Source organism: Felis catus, chromosome D4 (genome assembly GCF_018350175.1).
Source record: "Felis catus isolate Fca126 chromosome D4, F.catus_Fca126_mat1.0, whole genome shotgun sequence".
Classification (NCBI taxonomy): Eukaryota; Metazoa; Chordata; class Mammalia; order Carnivora; family Felidae; genus Felis; species Felis catus.
Window position 1 is genome coordinate 11,744,411 of NC_058380.1, and position 24,731 is coordinate 11,769,141.

The 24,731-nt window shown below is 49.9% G+C and overlaps 1 protein-coding gene across 1 annotated transcript; it reads left to right on the forward strand.

Annotated features, from left to right (window-relative positions):
* The first annotated feature begins 483 nt into the window (after nucleotides 1-483).
* Nucleotides 484-24,731, forward strand: FXN (frataxin). The gene is made up of 5 exons (XM_003995383.6): nucleotides 484-703; nucleotides 9,271-9,368; nucleotides 11,550-11,670; nucleotides 20,170-20,267; nucleotides 24,124-24,731. The coding sequence occupies exons 1-5, from the start codon at nucleotides 536-538 to the stop codon at nucleotides 24,272-24,274; spliced, it is 636 nt and encodes a 211-aa protein (XP_003995432.2). The 5' UTR covers nucleotides 484-535; the 3' UTR covers nucleotides 24,275-24,731.

A 24,731-nucleotide genomic window follows, 5' to 3' on the forward strand; every position in this document is an offset into this window, starting at 1 on the left:
CCCTAAGAAGTAGAAACTTTAATAAACTCCATTTTACAGATGAGGCACAGAGAAGTTAATGAACCTGTGCACTGGTCACACAGCCGGAAAGTACAGAGTTCGCTTTTAAACCAGGCAATCCCTCTCCTGTCTGCCCGCTCCTAACTGCTATAACCTGCTGTGGGCAAGCGGCTTCAAGACCTGCACCCCATCCAGTTCGCGGCAAGACTGCAGCTCTCAAATCCTTCCTGGCTAGAAATCAGCAGCAGGTCACTAGGTCTGCGACACCAGGGACCTTGGTTACGCATTCACTGTGTTGCCTAAGGGGTAAGCTGTGTGCTCTGCAAGAAGCGCGCTCTCCGTTTGCGTGAAACAGAGGTAGCACCGCGCTGGGAAGTTCTTCCCGAGGTCTAACCTTGGGCCATTTCCCACAGCCAACAGAAGAGGGGACCTGAGCGCCGAGCCGAGCCGCGATGCCTTCCACCGGTGGCCACCAGGTGTCGCCGCGGCGTCCCCCGAGCGGGAGGGCGGAGCGGCCGCGGACTGCGGGAGCAGCATGTGGACGCTCGGGCGCCGCGCCGCCGCCTGCCTCCTGGCCCGCTCGGCGCCCGGGGGCTCAGCCCGGGCCCGCGCGGGGGCCCCGGCGCCGAAGAGGGACGCCCCGCTCTACGGCCGCCGGGGTCTGAGAGTCCGGACGGCCGCAGCCCACGTACCCAGCCACGCTGTGAGTACCCGCGCCGCGCAGCCTTCAGGGCCGCACGCCGGAGGGGGGAGGCCGCGCACGCTGTGGACGCTGCGGGCACGCGCGCCGGGCACGCGCGCCCCGTCCGCTCCGGAGGAACCGCGGGCCGGGGACGCGCTCGGCGGGGGTCGGGTGGGGGGGGCCGGACGGCGGCGGAGCGCGCGGCTCCCGCTGCCCAGGGCGGTGCCGCCCGCTCAGCCTTCTGTTTCCCGGGGTCGCATTTGCACCGGCTTCTGCTCTCGGGTGGAAGGGGCAGTATCCTGCCATGCAGCTGCGGGGGAACGCAACGCAGGGGACCGCAGATCCGCTTTCGGAGGCCGTGGTTGTCTCCAAGCTCGCCCCTTTGCTTTTCGAGAACTTCAATTTGAGCGATACTGTACACTGCACTGGGTACTGTAATATACCTATATATGTGTGTGACATACAATATCAGTATGGCACATAAATATATATACATAGAATAAAATAGTACAGGGGTGCCTGGGTGGCTCAGTCGGTGGCCCGCTCTTGATACGGTCATGATCTCTTGGTTTGTGAGTTCCCGCCCCACATCCGGCTCCTTTCTTAACATCGCAGAGCCTGCTTGGGATTCTCGCTATCTCCCTCTCTCTCTCTCTCTCTCTGCTCCTGAACTGCTCCTCTCTTTCTCTCTCAAATAAATTTTAAAAAATAATAAAGCAGTACAGTATAATAGTACCAATATAATAGTATATGTACACACACACACACACACACACACACACACACAATTAGGGTGATGTTTTCAAGCACGGGCTTTTCCGAAAGAAATGCTTCCTCAAGGGAGGTGGAAATGTCAAGGCTGCGGAGTACAGTAGCTAGAGCAGCAGAGCTTTTGGAAAATGACCGGGCCTGCGTTCCAAATTCTGGTTCGATTCAGCGGAGCTGTGTGACCTCTGGGGATCTGGAACCTCTCTGAGGATTGGCTTCCTTTTCTGTGAAGAGATTTAAAGGGTAAAGCCCATTTAGCCTAACTGGTGTAAGGATTACTTTGGATTAACATATATAAAGTCTTCAGCACTGAAAGTTAATTCCCCTGGGGAATGCAAAGGCGCGTCTGACCCAGTAACTCCCCAGACTGGAAAGGAGGAAGCTGAAAGAACGGCTGTGGGGTTGAGGAAGGCTGCAGGGCAGGATGGACACGGTGTTTAATCGGGGTCTTGAAGATGGCCAGGGAGGGAGAGGAGGGTATTCCCGCAGGAGAACCTGCCTGCCTGGGGGAGGAAAGCAGACGGACATCCGCTCTTGAGTGGCTGGTAATGCCGGGTGGGTTGTCCACGCGGACGGAGGCAGGTGAAATCCAACTCAGATTACCTGTGGAGCTCTGGAATTTGGACTTTATTTTTTAAATTTTATTTATTTTGAGAGAGATCGAGCTTGAGCAGGGAAGGGGCAGCGAGAGAGGGAGAGAAACCATCAGAAGCAGGTCCAGAACTGTCTGAGCAGAGCCGGAGATAGGGCTTGAACTCACCAACCGTGAAATCATGACCTGAGCCGACATCAAGAGTCCAGTACTTAACCGACTGAGCCACTCAGTCGCCCTTGGAATTTGGACTTCAGACTTGAACTTCCCACCGCCCTATTCTTTGGCCGTGTTTGAAGACAAGTTAGGATTGGTTGCCAATATTCAGAGTTGGGACCTTGATACTGGGTTCCCAGGACTCTCAGGAAAAATAGGCGGTTATGGCCATGCTGGTCCCACGATGCCCCAGCGCAGAACACAGACACTTGTTACCCCTCTCCTTCTATGCCGCTCCCACGGGGAGCTGCCCTAGCTTGTACTTGGACCCCTGCTGGTGTGGGCCAAGGGTTGCCAGCAGTTTTTCATTTAGGACAGTGACAACATACGCATGGTCTTTTGGATGGCATTTAGTGGCTGAAGGGCTGCTGACTCAGCAGTGTGCCCAACTCACAGCCAGCACCCAGGAGGCAGGCACTGGCACACACTGGGATTGGGGGTAACTGGGAGGTTGGGAGGTAGTTAGCTCCCTGGGTCACCCATTAGGCTTCCTCTGCCACAGTAACCTATTCAGGTTTGCTGAACTTGTCTATCACGCAGCTCCCTCATCCATCCCTAATACTTGAAGAGTTGGGTCAATGACGGTGGCAACTGGGACCGCCATGTTTAATTTTGTCAAGGCGTTAACTGTCCCCAGGTTGGCCCCGAAAGTCCCCATGCACTCCAGAATCCATCAGGACCTGGCTTCCTTCTGGGGGCCTCTTCCCATCCTTATTTCCTCTACTGCCATTCCTACTTCTCCAGCACTGTCCAAAAGACATGGAAGGGAAGCCACATGTGTAATCCTAAATTTTCTAGAAGCCACATGGAAAAAGTAAAAACAAGCAGGTGAGATTAATTTCTTTTTTTTTTAATTTTTTTTTAAATTTTTTTTTTTAACGTTTATTTATTTTTGAGACAGAGAGAGACAGAGCATGAACGGGGGAGGGTCAGAGAGAGGGAGACACAGAATCCGAAACAGGCTCCAGGCTCTGAGCTGTCAGCACAGAGCCCAACGCGGGGCTCGAACTCACGACCGTGAGATCGTGACCTGAGCCGAAGTTGGACGCTTAACCGACCGAGCCACCCAGGCGCCCCAGGTGAGATTAATTTCAACAACACAAAGTGGCACCTGACTGGCTCCGTCAGTGGAGCGTGTGACTCTTGATCTCAGGGTCATGAGTTCAAGCCCCATGTTGGGCATAGAGCTTACTTTTTAAAAAAAAAATGTCAACAACACATTCATGTAATCTAGCTTTTCACGGTATCATTTCAACATTTAATCAATACTGAAAAGTCATTGAATCACTTAGCATTCTTTTTTAGTACTCATTCTGACAAATTCAGCTTGCACACTTCAGCACCTGCCAGCTCAGATGTTAAGCTGAATTGCTTGTGGAAATGTTTCATTTATATTTCGCAGAGTTCACCATTGAAAAACAAAGTCACACACTCGAGCTGTTCCAAACATGTTTTCAGTTTTCCAGAAACTTGACTCAAGTATCATTTTTTTTAAAATTTTTTTTTAACGTTTATTTTACTTTTGAGACAGAGACAGAGCATGAACGAGGGAGGGTCAGAGAGAGAGGGAGACACAGAATTGGAAGTAGGCTCCAGGCTCTGAGCCGTCAGCCCAGAGCCCGACGCGGGGCTCGAACCTACAGATCGTGAGATCGTGACCCGGGCTGAAGTAGGACGCTTCACCGACTGAGCCACCCAGGCACCCCTCAAGTATCATTTTTAAATGACGATCGTGTCAGGTTTACAGTCCAGGTCCTTGGTCCCACCAGCCACGTTCCAGGTGCCCCATGGCCACGCGTGTGTGGCTCGCGGCTTCTGCACACACACAGCTCTGGAGTAGAGCGTGTTAAGCTTCTGATTGCTGGTTCTTAGCTCTGGCTGCTCGTCAGAAGCCAGGATCCCCAGAAAGGTCTTCCATCTAAGTGTGCGGCTCCGTGGCCCAGGGCTGCCTCTGGTTCCGTCATGCAGCCCCTGACCCTACTGAGAATGAGAATGGGACGGAGCTGGTCCTCCAGCCTTTTCCTTGTCACACAGGAGGCCCCTCCAAGGAGGAGATAATGTCATCACCTCCGACCTAACTTCATAAGCCCCCACTGCAGCCCTTGCTGCACACCTTGGAAGGCTTATAGACATTAATTTTTGAGGAGGGACAAGATCCTCACCTTTGATCCCATGATCTTTTGACCTTAGGCCTGGCAAGCAGGTTATGCCCTAATTAACTTTATTTTGTTTTTTTTTCCTTTTTATTTATTTTTATTTATGTATTTTGAGAGAGAGAGAGAGACAGTACATGGCAAGGGGCGGAGAGAGGGAGACAGAGAATCCCAGGCAGGCTCTGCACTCTCAGCATAGAGCCCGACAGGAGGCTTGATCTCACGAATGATGAGGTCATGACCTGAGCTGAAATCATGAGTTAGATATTTAACAGACCGAGTCACCCAGGTGCCCCGCTTTATTTAGGTTTATTTTATTTATTTTGAGAGAAAGAAAGTACGAGTGGGGGAAGGGCAGAGAGAGAGGTAAAGAGAGAATCCCAAGCAGTCTCCGCACCGTCGGCATGGAGCCCCATGTGGGGCTCGAACTCACAAACCCATGAAATCATGACCTGAGCTGATGTTGGATGCTTAACTTACTGAGCCACCCAGGGGCTGCATCCCTAATTCACTTTAAATTCATTTTTATTGTCTTCCACAGACAATGTTTGTGTGTTTATACATACAACAGTGTATATAAAATATCTATCTTGTTTAAAGGTTAATAACAAACTCCCATGTTTTCACCACCAGATGAAGAGAGTGAATATTGCTGGGGCGCCTGGGTGGCTCAGTCGGTTAAGCGTCTGACTTCGGCTCAGGTCATGATCTCACGGTTCATGAGTTCGAGCCCCGCGTCGGGCTTTGTGCTGATGGCTCAGAGCCTGAAGCCTGTTTCTGATTCTGTGTCTCCCTCTCTCCCTGCCCCTCCCCCGCTTGTGCACACTCTCTCCCTCACTCTTTCTCTCTGTCTCTCTCAAAAATAAATTAACGAAAAACATTTTTAAAAAAACGAGAGAGAGATTAGAATATTGCTTGTTCCTTGAAAGCTCTCCCCACTCCCCCCAGGCCTCCCTGAAGGGAATCTGCTCTCCTGAATTCTGTCAGGCATCCCCTCCTTTTCTTAGAGTTTCACCCCCTGCATACGTCTCCCTAAAAAACATTTTGCTGTGTTTATTCCGCTGTGACTTGTTCCTTGCACTCAGGGTTGTCTCTGAGCCTCGTCGATACTGATGCACACAGTTGTCATTTATTCGTTTTCTCTGCTGGGTAGTAGCCCATTGGGTGAGTACATCACACTCTGTCCAGTCTCCTTCTGGTGACATCCGGGTGATCCTGCCGTGGCGCTGCTGGCACGGATGGTGCTGTTGTGGGCGTTCCTGGCCACGGACAGAGGCCCTTTCTGGATGAATTCCCGAGAATGGCATTGGCTACGTGAGGAGCCAGCAAATGTTCAACTCACTTGATGCCAGAGTGGTTACACCAGTCCACGCTCCCTGGAGTGTGGATGAGAACTGAGTCACTCTTCCAGTGTTGTGCTCTGCCGCGGGGGGCCCCCCGGAGTGAGGGCTGTCCTCCCTGCTAGCCCCCCAGGCCGGGCCTCACCGGGGCTGGGCCTCCTTTGGGTCATGCGGTTCTAGGGCTGGAGCCGGAGACTGTAGGCCTAGCAACCATCTCGAATCTCCTCAGATGCCTCCCGTGCTGAGCTCAGGGACCGACTGAACCCTGGAGACTCAGGGTTAGCAGACCCATCACAGAGCAATAGGTCAAGGGCTCCAGGTGGCTTGGAAGCAGGGAGGGCGGCTGCAGGGGGGAGCACCCCTAACACAGCCCTCACCGCTGCAGATTCCATCTGCCTCCCCCTAGCAGAGCGGGGCTTCTTCCCTGATCCCTGCCTCCTGAGGAGGAAACAGAGGGTCTGAATGGTTAAGCAGGTACCCAGGGAATGTTGGGTTGGGGAGAACGGGTACGAGACCAGCAAGATGTTTCTGGCAACAGTCCCTTTGATGATTACACACAGCCGAGTGTAGACTTCCACTCCTGGCTGTTGAGTAACTTGCATTAGCCCGAACCTCCCACCAACGACGGCCATCAAAGATACAAAAATCAGAGCCAGGAATGAAAGAGAAAAGAAGGCTGTGTGAAGGTATCAGAGAGACATGACAGGACTTGAGAGGACCCTGGAGAGGAGGGAAATTCTGAGCCCCTAGTCTCAAACTTCCCTTACATGCCTGAAACTCTGTACGATTCTTTCCTTTGTGGCCCGGACCCTGGGGCCAGACAGCTTTGGGTTCAAATCCCAGCTCCTGCGCCTTGTCTCTGTGTCTCCGTGTGACTTTGCTCAGTTTCCTCATCTGTGAAATACAAATACAGTCTCATCTTCATTTTTCATGGGTCCTGTACTTGTGAATTCACCCACTCAATAAAATGTATCTGTAACCCCCAAATCGATAACCCAGGGTGATTCTGCGGTCACGCTTGGGCGCACGCAGAGCGGCAAAACACTGGAGGCGCCCCCGCTTGCATGTTCCCACCCCGGGTCAAACAGGGTGACTCCCTGCTTTGTCTCTCGGCCCCCACACTGTAAACAAGTGTCCTATTCACCGGCTACTCAGTGGCGCGTTGTTTGCATTGTTGTGATTTTGTTGCTGATTTCACCGTTTAAAACGGCCCCAGCCTAGTGCTGAAGTGCCGTCTAAGCCCAAGAAGGCTGTTACGTGCCTCGCGGAGAAGACAAGTGCCCCGGATCGGCCCCTTTCACGCCTGAGTTACGGTGCCGTTGGCCCCGAGCACAGTGTTCATGAATCAAAAATATATATTAAACAGGATGTCTTTAAAATTTTTTTTAGGGTTTATTATTTTTGAGAGAGAGAGAGAAAGAGGAGACAGAGTGCAAGCGGGGGAGGGGCAGAGAGAGAAGGAGACAGAATCGGAAGCAGGCTCCAAGCTCCGAGCTGTCAGCACAGAGCCCGATGCGGGGCTCGAACCCACGAACGCTGAGATCACGACCTGAGCGAAGTCAGATGCTCAGCCAACTGAGCCACGCAGGTGCCCCTTAAACAAGATGCCTTGAAACAGAAGCACATGTAAAACAAGGTTATGTATTGATCGGTTGGTCAAATGTGACCTGAGGCCAGCGGTACCCTAAGCCTGTATTTCCCTTAGGAGCAGCTCACTAATCTAGCATTCTTGGTGACTTTATAGAGCATAACTGTCGCGAATCACCGATATAATAATAGTACTTGCCTCACAGGATTGTAATGAGGACTAACCACGTCCATTTCTATCAACACCAAGGGGACGGTGAACACTCTAGAATGTGTGGCTATCACACCGGTTCTCTCACTTCTTCAGAGCCAACCTTTTAAAATCATGCCCACTTTGGGGCGCCTGGGTGGCTCAGTTAAGCATCCAGCTTCAGCTCGGGTCATGATCTTGCAGTATGTGGGTTCGAGCCCCGCATCAGGCTCTGTGCTGACAGATCAGAGCCTGGAGCCTCCTTCAGATTCTTTTTCTCCCTCTCTCTGTGCCCCTTCCCTGCTTGCACTCTGTCTCTCTCTCTCTCTCAAAAATAAACATTAGAAAAAATTAGTTAAACCATGCCGTCTGGGAGCGCCTGGGTGGCTCAGTTAGTTAAGCATCCGACTTCGCTTCAGGTCATGATCTCACAGTTCATGCGTTCGAGCCCCGCATAGGGCTCTCTGCTGTAAGTACAGAGCCTGCTTCAGATCTTGTCTTCCTCTCTCTCTGCCCCTCCCCTGTTTGCATGCACACATACTCTCTCTCTCAAAAGTAACATTAAAAAGTAATAAAAAATCAAATCAAATCATGCCCTCTGTGCTCTGCATTTCTGTTTCCCCCTTGTCTGCTCACTTCTCAGCCCCATGCCCTCTGTCTTTTCCTTTCCGAGTTTGCCAAGGACATTGATGGCTCATGAGAATAACAGCCTTGAGCCGTGCTCCAGAGTGACCTTTGGAGAATGTGAGTCTTGCCACAAAGCCCCTCAAGCCCTTGGATGTCTTCCCAGGATGAGGTCCAGCTGAGTGCCGTCACAAGGCCCTGTGGCCCCTTCTCCATCATCTCCACTCCAGATGTATCACTTTTCTCTCCCTTTATAGGCTCCATCCCCTCCCACACTGGGGCAGGTCCCTCAGCCGGGGTCCCCTCTGGTGCCTGTCACTCTCCTCTGGTTATGTCATCTGGCTCTCCAGCTGATCAGTAGCGTTGGCTGCTTCAGAGATAGGAGCCTGGACACTCAGACGTTACGGACTGGGATCAATCAACAGGTCCCATGGTCTCCTGCAGATCGTGTTAATGAGACCTGCCCGTCTGAGGTCCGATCCTCTCTTCTGGACATCAGCAGACATCTGCCTCTTACCGTTCATTGTTGCTTGTATTCGTCAGACTCCGGGAGCTTTGCTGACGCCTCCCTGCCTGGCCTGTGCTAGTCGCCTAGAGCAATGCTGCCCAGTAGAGCTTCCTGTGGTGGTGACTGTGTTCTGTGTGCCACTAGCCACACGAGACCTCAGGACGCTTGACACGTGGCCAGTTCAACTGAGAAACTGACTTCTTAAATTTTATTCCAATAAATGTAAATGTAAATAGCTGCCTGTGGCTCAGGATTATTATTTTGAGCAGCACAGGCTTAGAGAGAGCCTGAGAGAACTCCAGGTAATGTACGTATGTAAAGAACGTGAAAACATTTCCTAAGAAACATTTCCTGGAGGAGCCCCATGGTTGGCTCCATCGGGAGAGTGGGCAACTCTTGATCTTGGGGTCAGGAGTTTGAGGCCCACGTTGGGTTACTCAAATAAGTTAAAAAAAAAAAAAAAAGAAAGAAAAGAGAAGAGAAGAAAGAAAGAACTACTCCTGGAAAACTTGAATGTGGTTACTCTCGAATGTAGGAGTGGTGAAACCATGCATTCACGGACTGTAATACACTGAAAAATGGTAACGTTCTTCTTAACTTTGGCTTTTAGAGTTTGTGCAGCCACCGCCTCGGTCAGACTGTGAAGGTCAAAAAGCAGAGTGTCTGTCTGATGAACATGAGGACAGCGGGGACTTTGGGCGACCCTGGGTAAGATAAAGCACCTTGCACATCAGAGACCTCTTCCCCGTGCCCTCCCTCTCTCTCAATACACGACATAGGCCTATGTGCACATATTACCTTTTTTTTAATTTTTTCCTTTTCTCTTACCATTTTTTTACCAAAAAAAAAAAAAAAAAGAAGAAGAAGCCCATCCCATACAAAGCCTGTTATCTCCCTTAGCAGCAGCACTCATAAGTTGGTTCCACGTCACCAACTACCTACCACATTATTTTTAAGGAAATAATATGAAGCTTTCTGGATACACCGACCGTGGTTCACTTAACCCATCCCCTGTTGCTGGACATTTAGGTTGTCTCCAGAGTTTTGTTATCATTCTCTTGGGTGACTTAGCAATTAGGGTAGGCCAAGCCTCAGTAACAAAGAGACCCAAACCTGTAACGGCTCAAGCCGGTGGTCTGTGTCCCTGTGTGCAGACATCCCAGGGTGGGCATGCCTCTGTGCAGTGATTCGGTCAGCCAGGCTATTCCACCTTCCTGTGACTTGTCAGTACCTTACTGTCCCCTGCACGGTGGAGGCCGGTCACCCCGCCCATCCCACAGAAAGGGACAAGGGCATGGAAGCCCTGGAAATGGCTTGTCACCCACTCACATTTTAGTGGGAAGGACGTGGGCACATGGCCACAGCTATTTGCAGGGGGAATACAGCCCAATGGGTAGGAGGACGCAGTGGCTTCTGGTGCAAAGCTCCCCAGCACTGCTCCAGTCTGCTCCCCGCCACTGGTGTCCACATGGACCCTCCTTTCACACGAGCACACACACACAAACATACACATACACACACACCCAGTGGAGAGGGGCTGGGGGCTGCTTCGCTTCCTCACCAACTCTTGATATTTCCGGTCTCTTCTATTTTAACCATCATTCTGGTGGCATCTCATTGTGATTTTTCTTTTAACGTTTATTGATTATTAAGAGACAGACACAGAGCGTGAGCAGGGGAGGGGCAGAGAGAGGGGGAGTCACAGAATCTGAAGCAGGCTCCAGGCTCCGAGCTGTCAGCACAGAGCCCGACGCGGACTCGAACTCACAATCTGCGAGATCATGACTTGAGCCGAAGCCAGTCGCCCAACCAACTGAGCCACCCAGGCACCCCTCATTGTGATTTTTTTTAATGTATATTTTCCTGAAGATCGATAAAGTTATACACCTTGTCATATGTGCACTGGCCATTTGGATATCTTTCTAAAAATGATACCCGTTCAAAGTTTTTTTACCCTTTTTTTCTATTGGGTTTTCTTTTTCTTATTGACTTGTAGTTCTTTCTATATTGTGGAAATAAGCCCTCTGTCAGATACATGTAGTGCAAATAATTTTCTCCCACTTTGTGGTTTGCCCAGTATAAATCTTAATAACAAAAGCAATGGAGATAAGCACAATGTCCGGCTGAAAGAGTCAGGTTCAATAAATAACATAAAATACCATGAAAATCTGTATGTGCTAATATGGAACAATTTCCAGAATATATTAAATAAAAACTGCACAGTGCTTCATTTCTGTGTTAAGAAGAATATAAAGGGGTGCCTGGGTGGTTCAGTCGGTTAAGCATCCAACTTCAGCTCAAGTCATGATCTTGCGGTTCAGGAGTTCGAGCCTCGTGTCAGACTCTGTGCTGACGGCTCAGAGCCTGGAGCCTGCTTCGGATTCTGTGTCTCCCTCTGTCTCTGCTCTTCCCCTGTTCATGCTCTGTCTCTCTCCCTCTCTCTCTTTCAAAAATAAGTAAATGTTAATAGTAGACCCTCCCTAAGGTCTTTTAAAAAAAAAGAGTATATAAAATTCTGGACAGATACAGAAGAGACTGTTACTCGTAGTTGACCATGGATGGGGCTGCTTATTTGGGAAAAAAAGTTTACTTATAAACTTTTTCATGTTGATTAACTTTTTACACTGTACATGTTAACTATTTTCCGTGTATTTTTTAATTTAAGGAAAAAATAAATATGTCGGGGTGTCTGACTTGCTCAGTCAGTGGAGCATGTGACTCTTGAATCTCGTGAGTTCAAGCCCCATGCTGGAGGTAAAGCTTACAATGAATGGATCAATCAATCAATCAGCCATTACAGTGAATCAGTCAATCAATGAATCCATCAGCCAGGTTGACATTAATAAAATGGAGCTGTTTAGTAAGCATGTGTTTGTGTTTCCCCTGCAGCTCTCTGGATGAGACCACCTACGAAAGACTGGCAGAGAGGACACTGGACTCCTTAGCAGAGTTTTTTGAAGACCTCGCAGACAAGCCTTACACACTGAAAGACTATGATGTCTCATTTGGGGTACCTCTTAGCTCATTTTCTTTTTCTTTTCTTTCTTTTTTTTGTAATAACTTTTTTTCAATGTTTATTTTTGAGAGAGAGAGAGGCAGAGCATGAGCAGGGGACGGGGAGAGAGAGAGGGAGGCACAGAATCGGAAGCAGGCTCCAGGCTCTGAGCTGTCAGCACAGAGCCCGATGTGGGGCTCGAACCTGTGAACCGCCAGATCGTGACCTGAGCTGAAGTCGGATGCCTAACTGACTGAGCCATGCAGGCGCCCCTTTGCTTATTTTCATTATTCTGCTTCTTCCCTAAGAATTCTAGCTCACTAAAATAAAGAATTCCCCTCTAGGGGAGCCAAGCACCCAGCAGCGTGCGGTTACGTGTCGGACCGAAAGACTGGAGACGGTGTTGCAGCCTTGCTCCACCAGGCTTGTGACCTTGGGCAAGTCACAGCCTCTGTTTCTCCTTAAGCCCTATTTCTTCTTGCAAACAGTGGTTCTCAAGCTCCACTCAATACCTATAAAGGTAAATGGGAGAAGAACCCAGGCGTATGTTTGTCTAGCAAGAGGCCTCTGATGCAGGCCTGGGGAAGCCTGAGCTAGACTTCTGCTTAAGCAGGATGTGTTCAGAGCACACAGACCTGGGTCCCACTCCTGGAGATTCTGATTCATAGGTCAGGGTGTACTCTCAGGAAGCAAATTCTTGAAAAGCTCACCTGGGATTCTAATGTGCACCCTGGGTCCCACCCCTAGAGATTTTTATCTGGGAGTATGTCCCAAGCAAGGCACGGGAGCTTTTTAAAGTTTTTATAATCAGGGCACCTGGGTGGCTTAGTCCATTGAGCATCTGACTCTTGATTGCAGCTCAGGTCATGGTCCCAGGGTGGTGGGATTGAGCCCTATGTCAGGCTCTATGCTGATCATGGAGCCTGCTTAAGATTCTCTCTCTCCCTCTTCCCCTCTCCCCTGCTCGCCAGTGCTCTCTCTCTTTCTAAACAAACCAACAACAATAAAGTTCTGTAATCAGTCCCCAGATAATCCTAATAGGCAGCTGGGGTGACCCCAGATCCCGGAAGCCAAGGCAGTGCTGCTCTGCACCGACTGACCACCGGGTGGCAGACTTGAGTAAGGGGCCACCTTTGGATTTACAATTCTGTTGAGGCCTTAGGGACCAGCTCCCTCTTAGCCAGGAGAAAATCCCCCACGGAGGTTAATCCTCTTGACAGCAGTTAATTAATAGTTGGAAGTGTCATGAAGTGTGCATTTTGGATTAAACCATGGAATTATTTAGGACGACCAGCTGTCGGGCGTAAGTGATAGAAATGGTGTTGGATATTGCTGTGGAAACAGAAAAGGGACTCCACCGGATGGAGCAGGTAGCAGAGTCTGGAAGATTTCAAGCCTGGTTGTAAGGATAGGGGGGACTTTGCGGTCAAAACAGAGGCAACGGGGCGAGACAGGATTGGATGCCTTCCAGGTGATTGCGGTCAGCTCAAAACGCAGCATCTTTCGGGTAGGGCTCTAGAAATGCCTGTGCAGACAGCCTCAGAAGGCAAGTTGCTCGGGAACCATTACAGACTGGCCTCCCCAGCTTGACTGCCTGTGGGCTGATGGAGCTGGGGCGTTAACAGCTCTCCTGTCCCCCCGGCCTCCCCATCAGGGGCTGGCTGGACTTAGAGGGAAACCAAGTCTCGGGCTGACCTCGGCCTTACATACAAACATTCATTGACATTGGATAAGCGTCCAACTTTGGCTCAGGTCGTGATCTCATGGTTTGTGAGTTTGAGCCCTGCTTTGGGCTCTGCACTGACAGGGAGGAGCCTGCTTGGGATTCTCTCTGCCCCTCCCCGCCCCTCTCAAAAGAAATAAAATTTTTTTTAAATGCCACAGAAACAGTCCCACCACTCATTCTTATAAGATTAGTGAGATTACTTAGTGACTCGGGTATTTTGCACGAGTGTTTTCATTAGAAGCACGTGGGGCGGTATTCTTGGAGCGGGATTCTGTTTACCTCCCTGAATCAGGCAGCCAGTGTTCCTGGTCAGTGGTGGGTCACAGGACCTTCCTGAATCTTCCCTGCGGAGTCACTCTGTAAAGAGTGACCCAGCTTCTGGGCTTTCTGTAAACCGTTCCAGTAAGGGAGGCACCTGTGTTTTTCTGGCCAGAAAAACCTTCAGTATCACTCTCCTCACCAGGGGAAAATTACTTCTAACACATCATTTGCTAATTAGGAAATTCTCTAGTATAGATGTAGAAACTAAAGGCTTATATAGTAGCTGCCTCTGTTGTTGGGACTTCTGATAAAGAACTTTGAAATGCTGGGGTGCCTGGATGTCTCAGTCGGTTAAGTGTCCGACTTCGGCTCAGGTCACGATCTCACGGTTCATGAGTTGGAGCCCGCCATAAGGCTGTCTGCGGTCAGCACAGAGCCCGCTTCAGATCCTCTGTCTACCTCTCTCTGCCCCTCCCCATTCCCTCTCTATCTCTGTCAAAAATAAATAAACATTAAAGATGAAAAGAAAAGAAAAGACACTTAAAAAAAAAAGAAGAAGAACTTTGAAATGCTATCTACTCTGGGGTGTGAATTCCTGATTAAAGTCTCCCAGGCGCTACCTAACTTATATATTCCACATATAAATCTATTGAAACTACATTGTAGGCAATAGAACACCTGTAACACTATTACTTGAGCTTTGTTGGGGTGCCGTCTTTCCCTGTCCCCAGGGTCCGGTTGGGCATCACCTCCCCTGGGAAGTCCTCCTAGATGCTCCAGGCAGATACCACCCTTACCTTCTTGCCCAGCACGCTGAGAAGGACTCCATGGAGCACCGATCGCCCTGTGTTCTGTTTACACATCAGCTCCCATGGCTAGACCAAGCACCTCGGCAGCCAGGACACGGTCCATTCTGGGTGTCCCCAGCACCCGCAACATGGCCAAGTACATGACAGGGATTTGACACGTGTCGATTCACTACGTAAATGGAACAGTGCCCACTTACTTTAACAAAACACACTTCCACTGATGCCAGTCAGCATCATCGGTATTTTCCCAGCTTGCTACTGGCCGAGTAGACAGATCAAAGTGGTAATCCAGACGGGCACAAGAATACGTCCGTTCTGTTTGCTCCCTGTGCAGTAGGAGACGTGAGCAGCTCCTGACTGTTGCGTCTTCCTGTCCGTGGGGTGGGTAATGTTGGGGGTCAGTGTCTGGGTCCGGGCCTCACCCCCACCGGCACTGCCATTAGAGGGGACACCACCAAAGCGGAAAGTACCGCCCGTCCCTAGGCCTCCGTGGCGTCTGCTGCTCGTGACCGGCGAAATCTGACCAGAGAGCACCCTGCTCTCTGAGGGGTTGATTCCAGGCCACCTTCCTTTTGTGCCTGGTGCAGCCCTGGCCCCTGACAATTTGATGAGAATTGGTTTGCAGTCATGTTCTTTACTCACTAAGCTGTTGGCATATCGCGGCCAGACATTTCTTAACCTTTTCTGGGCCTTCTCCGCAGAAAATCTTCCCCGAACACCTATGAGTACAATTTCAGCTTTGCAGCGGGGGCTTTCACAGACACCTGAACACCACCTCTGGGTCCCAGGTCACGGACCCTTGCTCAGAGGCAGCATTTTATTGGATATGGAGACAAAGCATCTAGCTTCTCATCCTGGATTTGTATTTTCTTTCCAAGAGTCCTTTAAAAAAATTTTTTTGGGACTATTTATTTGTTTTAAGAGAGAGAGAGAGAGAGAGAGAGAGAGAGAGAGAGAGAGAGAGAATCCTAAGCAGGCTCCATGCTGTCAGTGCAGAGCCCAACGCAGGGCTCGAACCCACTAACCGTGTGATCATGACCTAAGCTGAAATCAAGAGTTGGATGCTTAACCCACGGAGCTACCCAGACGCCCCTGGCGAGCGAGCGTCCTTAAGCGAATGAGCTTAACTCCTGGGAGTGGCAGGTTCTTCAGCTGTAGAGTGAGTGACATCCCTCCACCTCTCCGATTTCTATTAGGATTGAATTTTTTAAATGCTACACGCTCATTATTCTTACTCTTTAAGAGGAAGTTGGTAGCTGTATTTGGAGTATGGGAAGCCACGTACACATGAAATCGCCTGACTCCGCCTGCCATCCCGTGTGTGTCTGTTGCTACAAAGTGAGCGAGCGACAGCGGAAATTGCTCCTTTTGCCGCCATATGTGGAGGGCTGATACTGACTGGCAGGAATAAGCCGCCACCCGCTGCGGTCAAGGGCTCTTCTGATTGTGCGGTGCCCGGGTCAGCAGCGACTGACTGTTTCAACTCCCTCCCCACTTCCCCTGCCCTCCTCTGCATTTAAGTCCGTCCACACTCCCAAAGCAGTCTCCGATTGCCCCTTAAGGAATAATGCTAATGAACAAAAAGCCCGCTTCATCGGGTCTCCTTGCGGCCGGTTCTGAAAGCATTAAAACCCCTGGTGACCCAGTAAGGCAGCTTAGTTTCCTTCCGCTCCTTCCCTCCTCTTGCCAGTTTCCTCTGGAAACAGCCGCTGGCTCCACAGGGGAAAAGTACTGACACACAAAGAACAGGAGGAGGGTGGGGACCAAGTGCCGAGACCTTCTGCCTTGTGTAACCTGGCCCTTAACGTCACGCACGTTATCACCGTGCCTGGTCACCCTCCGCTCCGTTCCCGCCTCCGCCGATGTAGGTTTGCGTCCATCCGGTTTTTTGCACAGAGAACGGATGTGCTGCACACTGAAGGCGCTTGGGTGAAGAGACAAATCGGGGCGCCTGGGTGGCTCAGTCCGTTAAGCACCGGACTTTTAGCTCAGGTCATGATCTCACTGTTTGTGGGTTCGAGCCCCGCGTCAGGCTCTGTGCTGACAGCTCAGGGCCTGGAGCCTGCTTCGGATTCCTGTCTCCCTCTCTTTGCCCCTCCCCCAGTCGGGCTTTTTTTTGTCTCTCTCTCTCTCTCAAAAATAAATAAACATAAAAAAAAAAAAAAAGAAAAGACAAATCTGCACTCAAGGTGCTTAAAGTAGTGGAGGAAAGGTGGTCAGTGCCCGGCTAACAAGCGGGTGGCTCAGATGCAGGGAGGAAGGCACAGAAGGGCTGTGGGGGCACCCACGCACAGGCTCTGGCCCCAGCTGCGGGGTGTCAGGGTAACCACGCCAGAAGTGCCTCAGCTGGGGCTGCTGGTCTTGGGGGTGGGGGGGGCAGGGGTGCTGCAGAGAAGCTGCTGGGGCCGGCGGGGTGGTGAGGTGGTGGGAGACAGCTTGCAGCCTGTGCATCTGGAAGAAATCTCACAGTTGCTTTATGAATATGCTCTTTGTGAAGGAGCAGCCAGTTCCCTGGAATCGTGGCAGAAGATTTTGAGTTGGAAGGGGCGCCTGGGTGGCTCAGTCGGTTAAGCGTCCAACTTCGGCTCAGGTCATGATCTCAGGGTTCATGAGTTCAAGCCTCGCATTGGCCCTCTGGGGTCGGCACAGAGCCTGCTTAGGCTCTGTCTCCCTCTCTCTCTGCCCACCCCCCCTGCTCACGCACGTGCTCTCTCTCTCTCAAATAAACATGAAAAAAAAAAAGGTTGTGAGTTGGAAAGAGATGATTTTGGCTTTGAGCAAATAGGATCTGCATCCCTGACTGGTCTCCTGTTCTAAGGCACGACAGTGATCAGGGGTGTGCACAGGGAGCACCCACGCCCCTCCATCGGTGCACGGAGTCTCTGAAGGAGGCAGCACAGATGTTGTCCTGAGGAAGGGGGCAGGGCTGATGAGACTCAGACCCCACCCTCTGTTCTCCCCTCTGCACCTACCCCTCCTTCATCGTGGGGGACAAGGAGGCACGACGGGGCATTGAAGGACCAGATAGGTCACACTGGAAACAGTGAACATCTTGAACCCCTGAGCCCGGTACCTCATAAAAGAATAAGCCATGAAAGTATGTACGGGGGGAGAAGGAATGGGGAATGACTGCTTTTGGCTGCGGGGTTTCTCTTTGGGGTGATGGAAATAGTCTAGAATTAATGATGTTTGCACACGTTATGAAAACACTTTGTGAAATACTAAAAACTACTAAATTGTACAGTTTTTTTTTTAATGTTTATTGATTTATTTATTTTGAGAGAAAGAGAGCGGGGGGAGGGTTAGAGAGAGAAAATCGCAAGCAGGTTCCACTCTGTCAGTGCAGAGCCTGACGTGGGGCTCAAACCCACGAACTGTGAAATCATGACCTGAGCCAAAATCAAGAGTCAGACACTTAACTAACCGAGCCACCCAGGAGCCCCCGAATTGTACCGTTTTAAGACACATGTAAGTAAATGAAAGGTGGTAGTTCTACGAAAATAGTAAAGGTGGGTTTCAAGAAAAAAAATTTTAAAAGATGTACTTATGGGGCACCTGGCTGGCTCAGTGAGTGGAGCATGTGATTGTTGATCTTGGGGTCACGAGTTCAAGCCCCACACTGAGTGTACAGATGATTTAAAAAATAAAAAATAAACTTTAAAAAGAAACAAACTTACGTACCCTTTGATCCCAGCCCTTTTCAGAATGCATTTAAAAACTGGCAGACATGCCTGAGAGTGAACAGCTTATATCCGAGGTTCATGGGATTGAGAGAGCACTTCGTGTTATGTAAGGAACAACCTGTTTGGGACCCACACAGACCTGGACTTAAGATCAGCTCTCTCAGTTCCTAAGTATTCCTTATTCCCCGGTCCCTGTGTCCCTCACCTGCAAAACTGGAATAATGATTCCCATCTCTGACGGTCACGGTCACAGTGGAAACACTTTTACACAAAATGCCAAACACCGAGCCTGGCACAGAGTGGGGTACTAGACGTTAGTGGTTACTACTTTTATTGATGTTTTCATTTTATTTACACTCTCTGTATTCCTGATGTCTGTGCGATTTTTGTTTCTTTTTTAATCAGAAAAAAATGTTATTGAAAATAGCCTGGGTGGCTCAGTCGGTTAAGCATCTGACTGCGGCTCAAGTCATGACCTCACGTTCATGGGTTCAAGCTCCACATCGGGCTCTGTGCTGACAGCTTGGAGCCTGGAGCCTGCTTCGGATTCTGTGTCTCCCTCTCTCTCTGCCCCTCCCCTGCTCGCACTCTGTCTCTCAAAAATAAACATTAAAAAAAAAAGATAAAATATGTATATATAGCCCAATAGAGTCCTCTTCATCCCTTGCCCATCAGTTAAATTATTATTATTAATTATTATTATTGTTATTATTATTATTATTACTGTGGTCTACCTTTTTAATAGCTCTTTGTGTTTGAGAACCAAACACAAAGTGTTCTCAGAAGCATTCGGGGCCTCTTGATCGGACAGGGGCTCTAGAAGCCCAGAGAAGGGTGGCCGTGTGTTTGCACGGGTTATGCCTCGGGTGGGGAGCATTGAGAGAGCCTCCCTCCTGCACAGCAGCTCCAGTAAAGGGAACTGAGCTGTGTAGCTGCTGCTATAAGATCCTGCACATTCTAAAGAGACCTCAGACCTTGGGAGTAAAGGGCCCCTTTGTTGAAAGAGTGTTTTCAAATTTAAATGAGCACTTATTGAGCGAAGATGGACCAACTCGTCTTTTAAAGAATTCAGGCCTCTTGTAGGGGAAAATAAAGCCCTTGAGAGCAGCCTGTGAGATGTGTGGGAAGGGTCTGAGAATAAAACTAGCCTGGAGTGTCAGCCTTCTACTAGCAGAGCAAACGTTATCGCTCTTTTTTTTTTTAATGTTTATTTATTTTTGAGAGAGAGAGAGAGAGAGAGCAGGAAAGAGGCAGAGAGAGAGGGGGAGACAGAGTTTTTGAAGCAGGCTCTGTGTTGACAGCAGAGAGCCCAACGTGGGGCTCGAACTCATGAACCGTGAGATCATGACCTGAGCCAAAGTCCGATGATTAACCAAGGGAGCCACCCTGGCGCCCCTATGATTGCTCTTGTAAGACAAGCAAAGCAGGTAGTTTACTTCTTTCTTTCTTGCATTTTTTCCTTGTTTTGGTAATGAACTTGTCCTGTCTGATGTTTGGGCTGACATGGTTCTCTGGTGCATTTAAGTAGGCTTTTTTTTTTTTTTTTTAAGTAGGCTCCATGCTCAACGTGGGTCTTGAACTCTCAACCCTGAGATCAAGAGTCAAATGCTCCACCGACTGAGCCAGCCAGGCGCCCCAGTGTCTGCATTTTTTAAAGCCCTCTTGTGTGTTCTGGCTGGTAGTTAAGGGAACCAAGGTAGCAGGCGGGATTCGGGGCCTCCCGTTTGCCAGCTGTAAGACCTCAGACAAGCCACGGCTGTGTCCTCACCTCGAAAGGGGAATAATGATAATTCTTGCCTTGCTGGCCTCGAAGGGAGTAAGAGAAAGCAGGATGAGGTCCAAGGATTATTGTGATTAATCACAGTCTTGCCCAGAGAGCAGTGTGCTTTCCACATGACCTGCCGATTCTACACACGAAAGACGTCTCTTCAGGGTGTATATATATTGTGTGCTTGTATAAATGGACCGTATCCAGGTCTGAAGCAATTATGCCCAAGAGCTAACTTTGTCTTTTATTTTCCTCCTGAACCACTAGAGTGGTGTTTTAACAGTTAAACTGGGTGGAGATCTAGGAACCTATGTGATCAACAAGCAGACCCCAAACAAGCAGATCTGGCTGTCTTCACCATCCAGGTAGGTCCCGAAGTCACAATCTGGCGGTGTTCAGCTTGCGTGCGATGTGGCGTCGCGAACCCTTTAAAGGGGGCGCCACTTTGTGGGCGGGCGCTTGTAAGCACACCTCTCCCGATGCTTCGCGCTCCCCCCATCCTTGTAGGATGGTCAACTCTGCTTCTGTACCTTCTGTCTACCGATCATCTGGCGGATGTTGAGATCCTGAGATGCTGGCGGATATTGAGATGTCCGTGAGATTGGAAGCAAACAGTTTAGAACTTTTCAGAACCTGGCCCGGACTGTCTTTCTCTATTAAATCATTGCCCCGCCTTTTGAAAAGCCAACTTGTGATACTGCAGCTTTGGAAGGAGTTACCCTTCGTCTTCAGAGCAGGTTAAAGTTTGACCTCTAGCTTGTTTTGAGCATCTCCGCTAGAAGTCGGTTGAATTCCCTCCACGGAATTAGGCGGCTTGGCCTGTGGACGTGGGAGAGCCTCTTAAGCTTCGACTCCAGGGCATTGAATCCCTCCTGCCTTTCCCACTGACCTTTTTCAATCCAGTGGAATAAAAGATTGTGGTGTAGGCCCCCCGCCCATGCTGCATCTCAAGGCCTGAGAACGTGCAGGGAGAGAGGGTCCCTCGTCCGTCTGGATCCATCTGGATCCGTCTGGGTGGTTATTAGAGAGTTATAGAGAGACACTCACAAAAGCTCTCAGACCAGCCTTCCTGGGCCATTCGTTAGCACTTCCAAAGAGAACACACACTGTGAATTGGGAAAGGCCCAAATATAACCAGGATGGAGTTCTTTGAAAGCCCAGTGGTATTTGCATTAAAAAAAAAAATAACTCTTCTCCTGTCCCAATGTTCACATAATTTTTAGGCAGTTAATATTATACTGTTTATCATGCAAGGGTGTGTAATTATTGGTTCAAAATAAGTAAAGCGTTGTGCCTCCTTCACCCCAACCTCATCGAGGAAGTAGGTTATAATTTAACAAAAACAGTCCCAGAAATCACTCATTTCTAGCAAGGCCCCTTACAGATTGCATTGGTTTTTTAGACCCAGCCAGTTTATTTGAAGTTGGATGTTTTACCCTGTGTGGGCCAATCACACTGTTCTCTTTGGCCTCAAACAGTTGTCCCAACCCCCACCAGAGTGGTGATAACTGTCCGTGCTTACCTTAACCCCCGGAGGAACTGGACGAGAAACTGGGTGGACCAATTCAAATGCAGCCATCACCTTTGGGGACCGGTGGCTGTATAAATACCGGGCAGGCCACCGGATCCCCCAGTGATGGCTCAGTTCCCTCCGTGTTGTATCTGGAGGCTGAAAAAGCCCGCCTCGTGTTTGGACACACCTGCCAGTGATGGGCTCCTAGCCCAGGCTTGTTTAGACTGTCATTCTTGATGGGAATCTGGAAGGAAAATCTGCCAAGGAGCCATTTACTATCACAGGTGCTGTGTTCCCCAAGGAAAAAAAGGGTTATCTTCCACTGGACTTTTCACGCCCAAAATAATCTTTCGTGGGGCTGCATTTCTGATATTTTGGGGGCTTTTTTCAGATGACAGCTTTTTGGGGGGTGTAGAAACATTGGCCTTCCCCGGCCACCCTGCCCACTCGGGGAAGTTGTAGGACGGGATAGAGCAGAGGCCTGGGTGGGCACCGGGACGCCAGTGCCTTGACTCCAAGCCCTGGGGGGCAGTGGAGGGGTCTGGGGGGTTCTCACGCTCTACCTGGCACTCCGGCAGCAAATCAGAGACCAGGGCCAAGCGCGTGTTCCATGGATTTGGTCCAGACTGTCAGTTCTTGGTACGTGGCCCGGATACTTTGTACGTGGCAGGTTGTGCATATTGAACCAAGCCCTCCGTCCTTTTGGCTTACCCCTCTCATCTCCGTTATTAGGCAAGGGTTCAAACCCCAGCATTTGGTTGATAATACAGAAACCTTTCATGTTTTTATAGCCCCCAAAGATGCTCCCCTTCTAAGCGTCCCTCTTCCCTGGCAAACTCCTCCCAGTCTTGACATCGGGAGATCGCTCCCTGAGTGTGCAGGTGAACCCAGTGCCCCTTCTCGTGGGCCCCCGGGGTTCTCTGCTTCACCCCCGTTGGGGCATCATGGTGGACCAGCACTGTCCACCGGCTTGCCTGCCCCCCCACCCCCTGCACTAGGCTGAGAGGAGGCAGGACTGACGGGCACAGTTCTGCACCTCCGGAATGACACCACACGTCAAAACCCAAGCTCGCCCAGGCCCACACAGATACAGCATCCCAGCATGAATGGATGGATGGATACTCTTGTTCACTGGGTGAGCTTGAGGTGGAGGAACTCTCCATTTCATTGGCTTAAAATTGAATTAAGGAAGGGGCGCCTGGGTGGCTCAGTCGGTTAAGCGTCCGACTTCGGCTCAGGTCATGATCTCGCGGTCCGGGGGTTTGAGCCCTGCGTCGGGCTCTGTACTGACAGCTCAGAGCCTGGAGCCTGTTTCAGATTCTGTGTCTCCCTCTTTCTCTGACCCTCCCCTGTTCATGCGCTCTCTCTCTCTCTCTCTCTCTCTGTCTCAAAAGTAAATAAACGTTTAAAAAAAAATTGAATTAAGGAAAAAAATATATTTTTTTAAATAGTTTAGATGTTTGCCAGGGGCTGGGGAGAGGATTGTGAGGGAGTAACTGCTCAATGGATACACAGTTCCCTTTTGGGGGGATGAAGGGTTTTGGTAGATAGAGGTCATGGTTGCACATGTTATGAATGTACTAAAATAATAGTAAGAAGAAGAATATTGGTAAGGGACAAATCATGCCAGTGGTACACAAATGGCCATAATTTTAAAAACACTCTGGGGGCGCCTGGATGGCTCAGTTGGTTAAGCGTCCGACTTTGGCTCAGGTCATGATCTCACCGTTCGTGAGTTTGAGCCCGACGCGGGGCTCTGTGCTGACAGCTCAGAGCCTGGAGCCTGTTTCAGATTCCATGTCTCCCTCTGTCTCTGACCCTCCCCCATTCATGCCCTGTCTCTCTCTGTCTCAAAAATAAATAAATGTTAAAAAAAAATTTTTTTTAAATAATAAAAATAAATAAATAAATAAAATAGAAAACACTCTGGAGTGCCTAGGAGGCTCAGTCAGCTAAGTGTCCAACTTCAGCTCAGGTCATGATCTCACAGTTCGTGGGTTCAAGCCCCGCATCGGGCTCTGTGCTGTTCAGAGCCTGGAGCCTGTTTCAGATTCTGTGTCTCCCTCTCACTCTTTGCCCCTCCCCCTCACACACTCTGTCTGTCTGTCTGTCTCTCTCTCTCTCTCTCTCAAAAAGAATAAAATAAACTTTAAAGAAAAAAAAACAACCCACCGCCTCTGACATAGCACATATCATACGTGAGTTGGGAAAAGCAAAAGCTCAGAATGTCATCTGCAGACTCATGGAGAGGGTTCAGATGTTTTCAGGACTCGTGAATTGTTCCAGAGGGCTCACTGTGTACTTGGTCTTAAAAAGAAAGACCCTGAGGGGCGCCTGGGTGGCGCAATCGGTTAAGCGTCCGACTTCAGCCAGGTCACGATCTCTCGGTCCGTGAGTTCGAGCCCTGCGTCAGGCTCTGGGCTGATGGCTCAGAGCCTGGAGCCTGTTTCTGATTCTGTGTCTCCCTCTCTCTCTGCCCCTCCCCCGTTCATGCTCTGTCTCTCTCTGTCCCAAAAAATAAATAAACGTTGAAAAAAAAAATTAAAAAAAAAAAAAAAGTTTAAAAAAAGAAAGACCCTGAGACAAGACAGGCGTCTGCCTTGTGACATGTACTTGCTGGAGCGTCAGTGCGGCCGGTGCCTGGGTGGCCGCGTGTGGGGGGTCAGCATCTCTCCGCGCAGACCCTGAGGATCTGTTGTGTCTTGCAGTGGGCCGAAGCGCTACGACTGGACCGGGGAGAGCTGGGTGTATGCCCACGATGGTGTGTCCCTCCACCAACTACTGACCACCGAGCTGACGGAAGCCTTGAAAACCGAATTGGACTTATCTTCTCTGGCCTATTCCGGGAAAGGCACCTGACGCCCAGCCCAATTCCAAAGACATTAAAAGCTGTGATGCCAAGACCCCTCCTTCGTCCTGCCGCTGAGTGTCTGGTTTTTTTCCACTCCCACCTTTGAGGACACTTGCATTGCTGGGGATGGCAATGTGGCCTAGAAAGAATGCGTGGCCTCCCACCCTCCCCCAGGTTCGGATGTTTAATTTCCATAGTTTGTTTGTTTTGTTTTGGGATTTATTGTCCCATTTCCTCCCTCACAGCATATCATTTCTCTTTTATAATCGTCCATGTGCTCCTACATTTGTATGTAGCCTTACAACCGGGAAAAATCAGCAGGGAAACTTCCAGGAGAAAAGTGACTTGATTTCACTCTTCATTCTTTGAAGGACTCAACTGCAAAAAGCCACGTGAAAAGCGGCTGCCCGGCCTCATCTTTCTGTCCCCAAATGAGCCTCATTAAAGAGTTGCCTATAAACGCTC

Excerpts from the sequence above, each read along its gene's own strand:
- FXN (XM_003995383.6), top strand. The coding sequence starts at position 536 with ATGTGGACGCTCGGGCGCCGCGCCGCCGCCTGCCTCCTGGCCCGCTCG. Across the intron at positions 704-9,270 it reads CCCACGTACCCAGCCACGCT|AGTTTGTGCAGCCACCGCCT; the intron begins GTGAGTACCCGC and ends TTTGGCTTTTAG. Across the intron at positions 11,671-20,169 it reads ACTATGATGTCTCATTTGGG|AGTGGTGTTTTAACAGTTAA; the intron begins GTACCTCTTAGC and ends CTGAACCACTAG.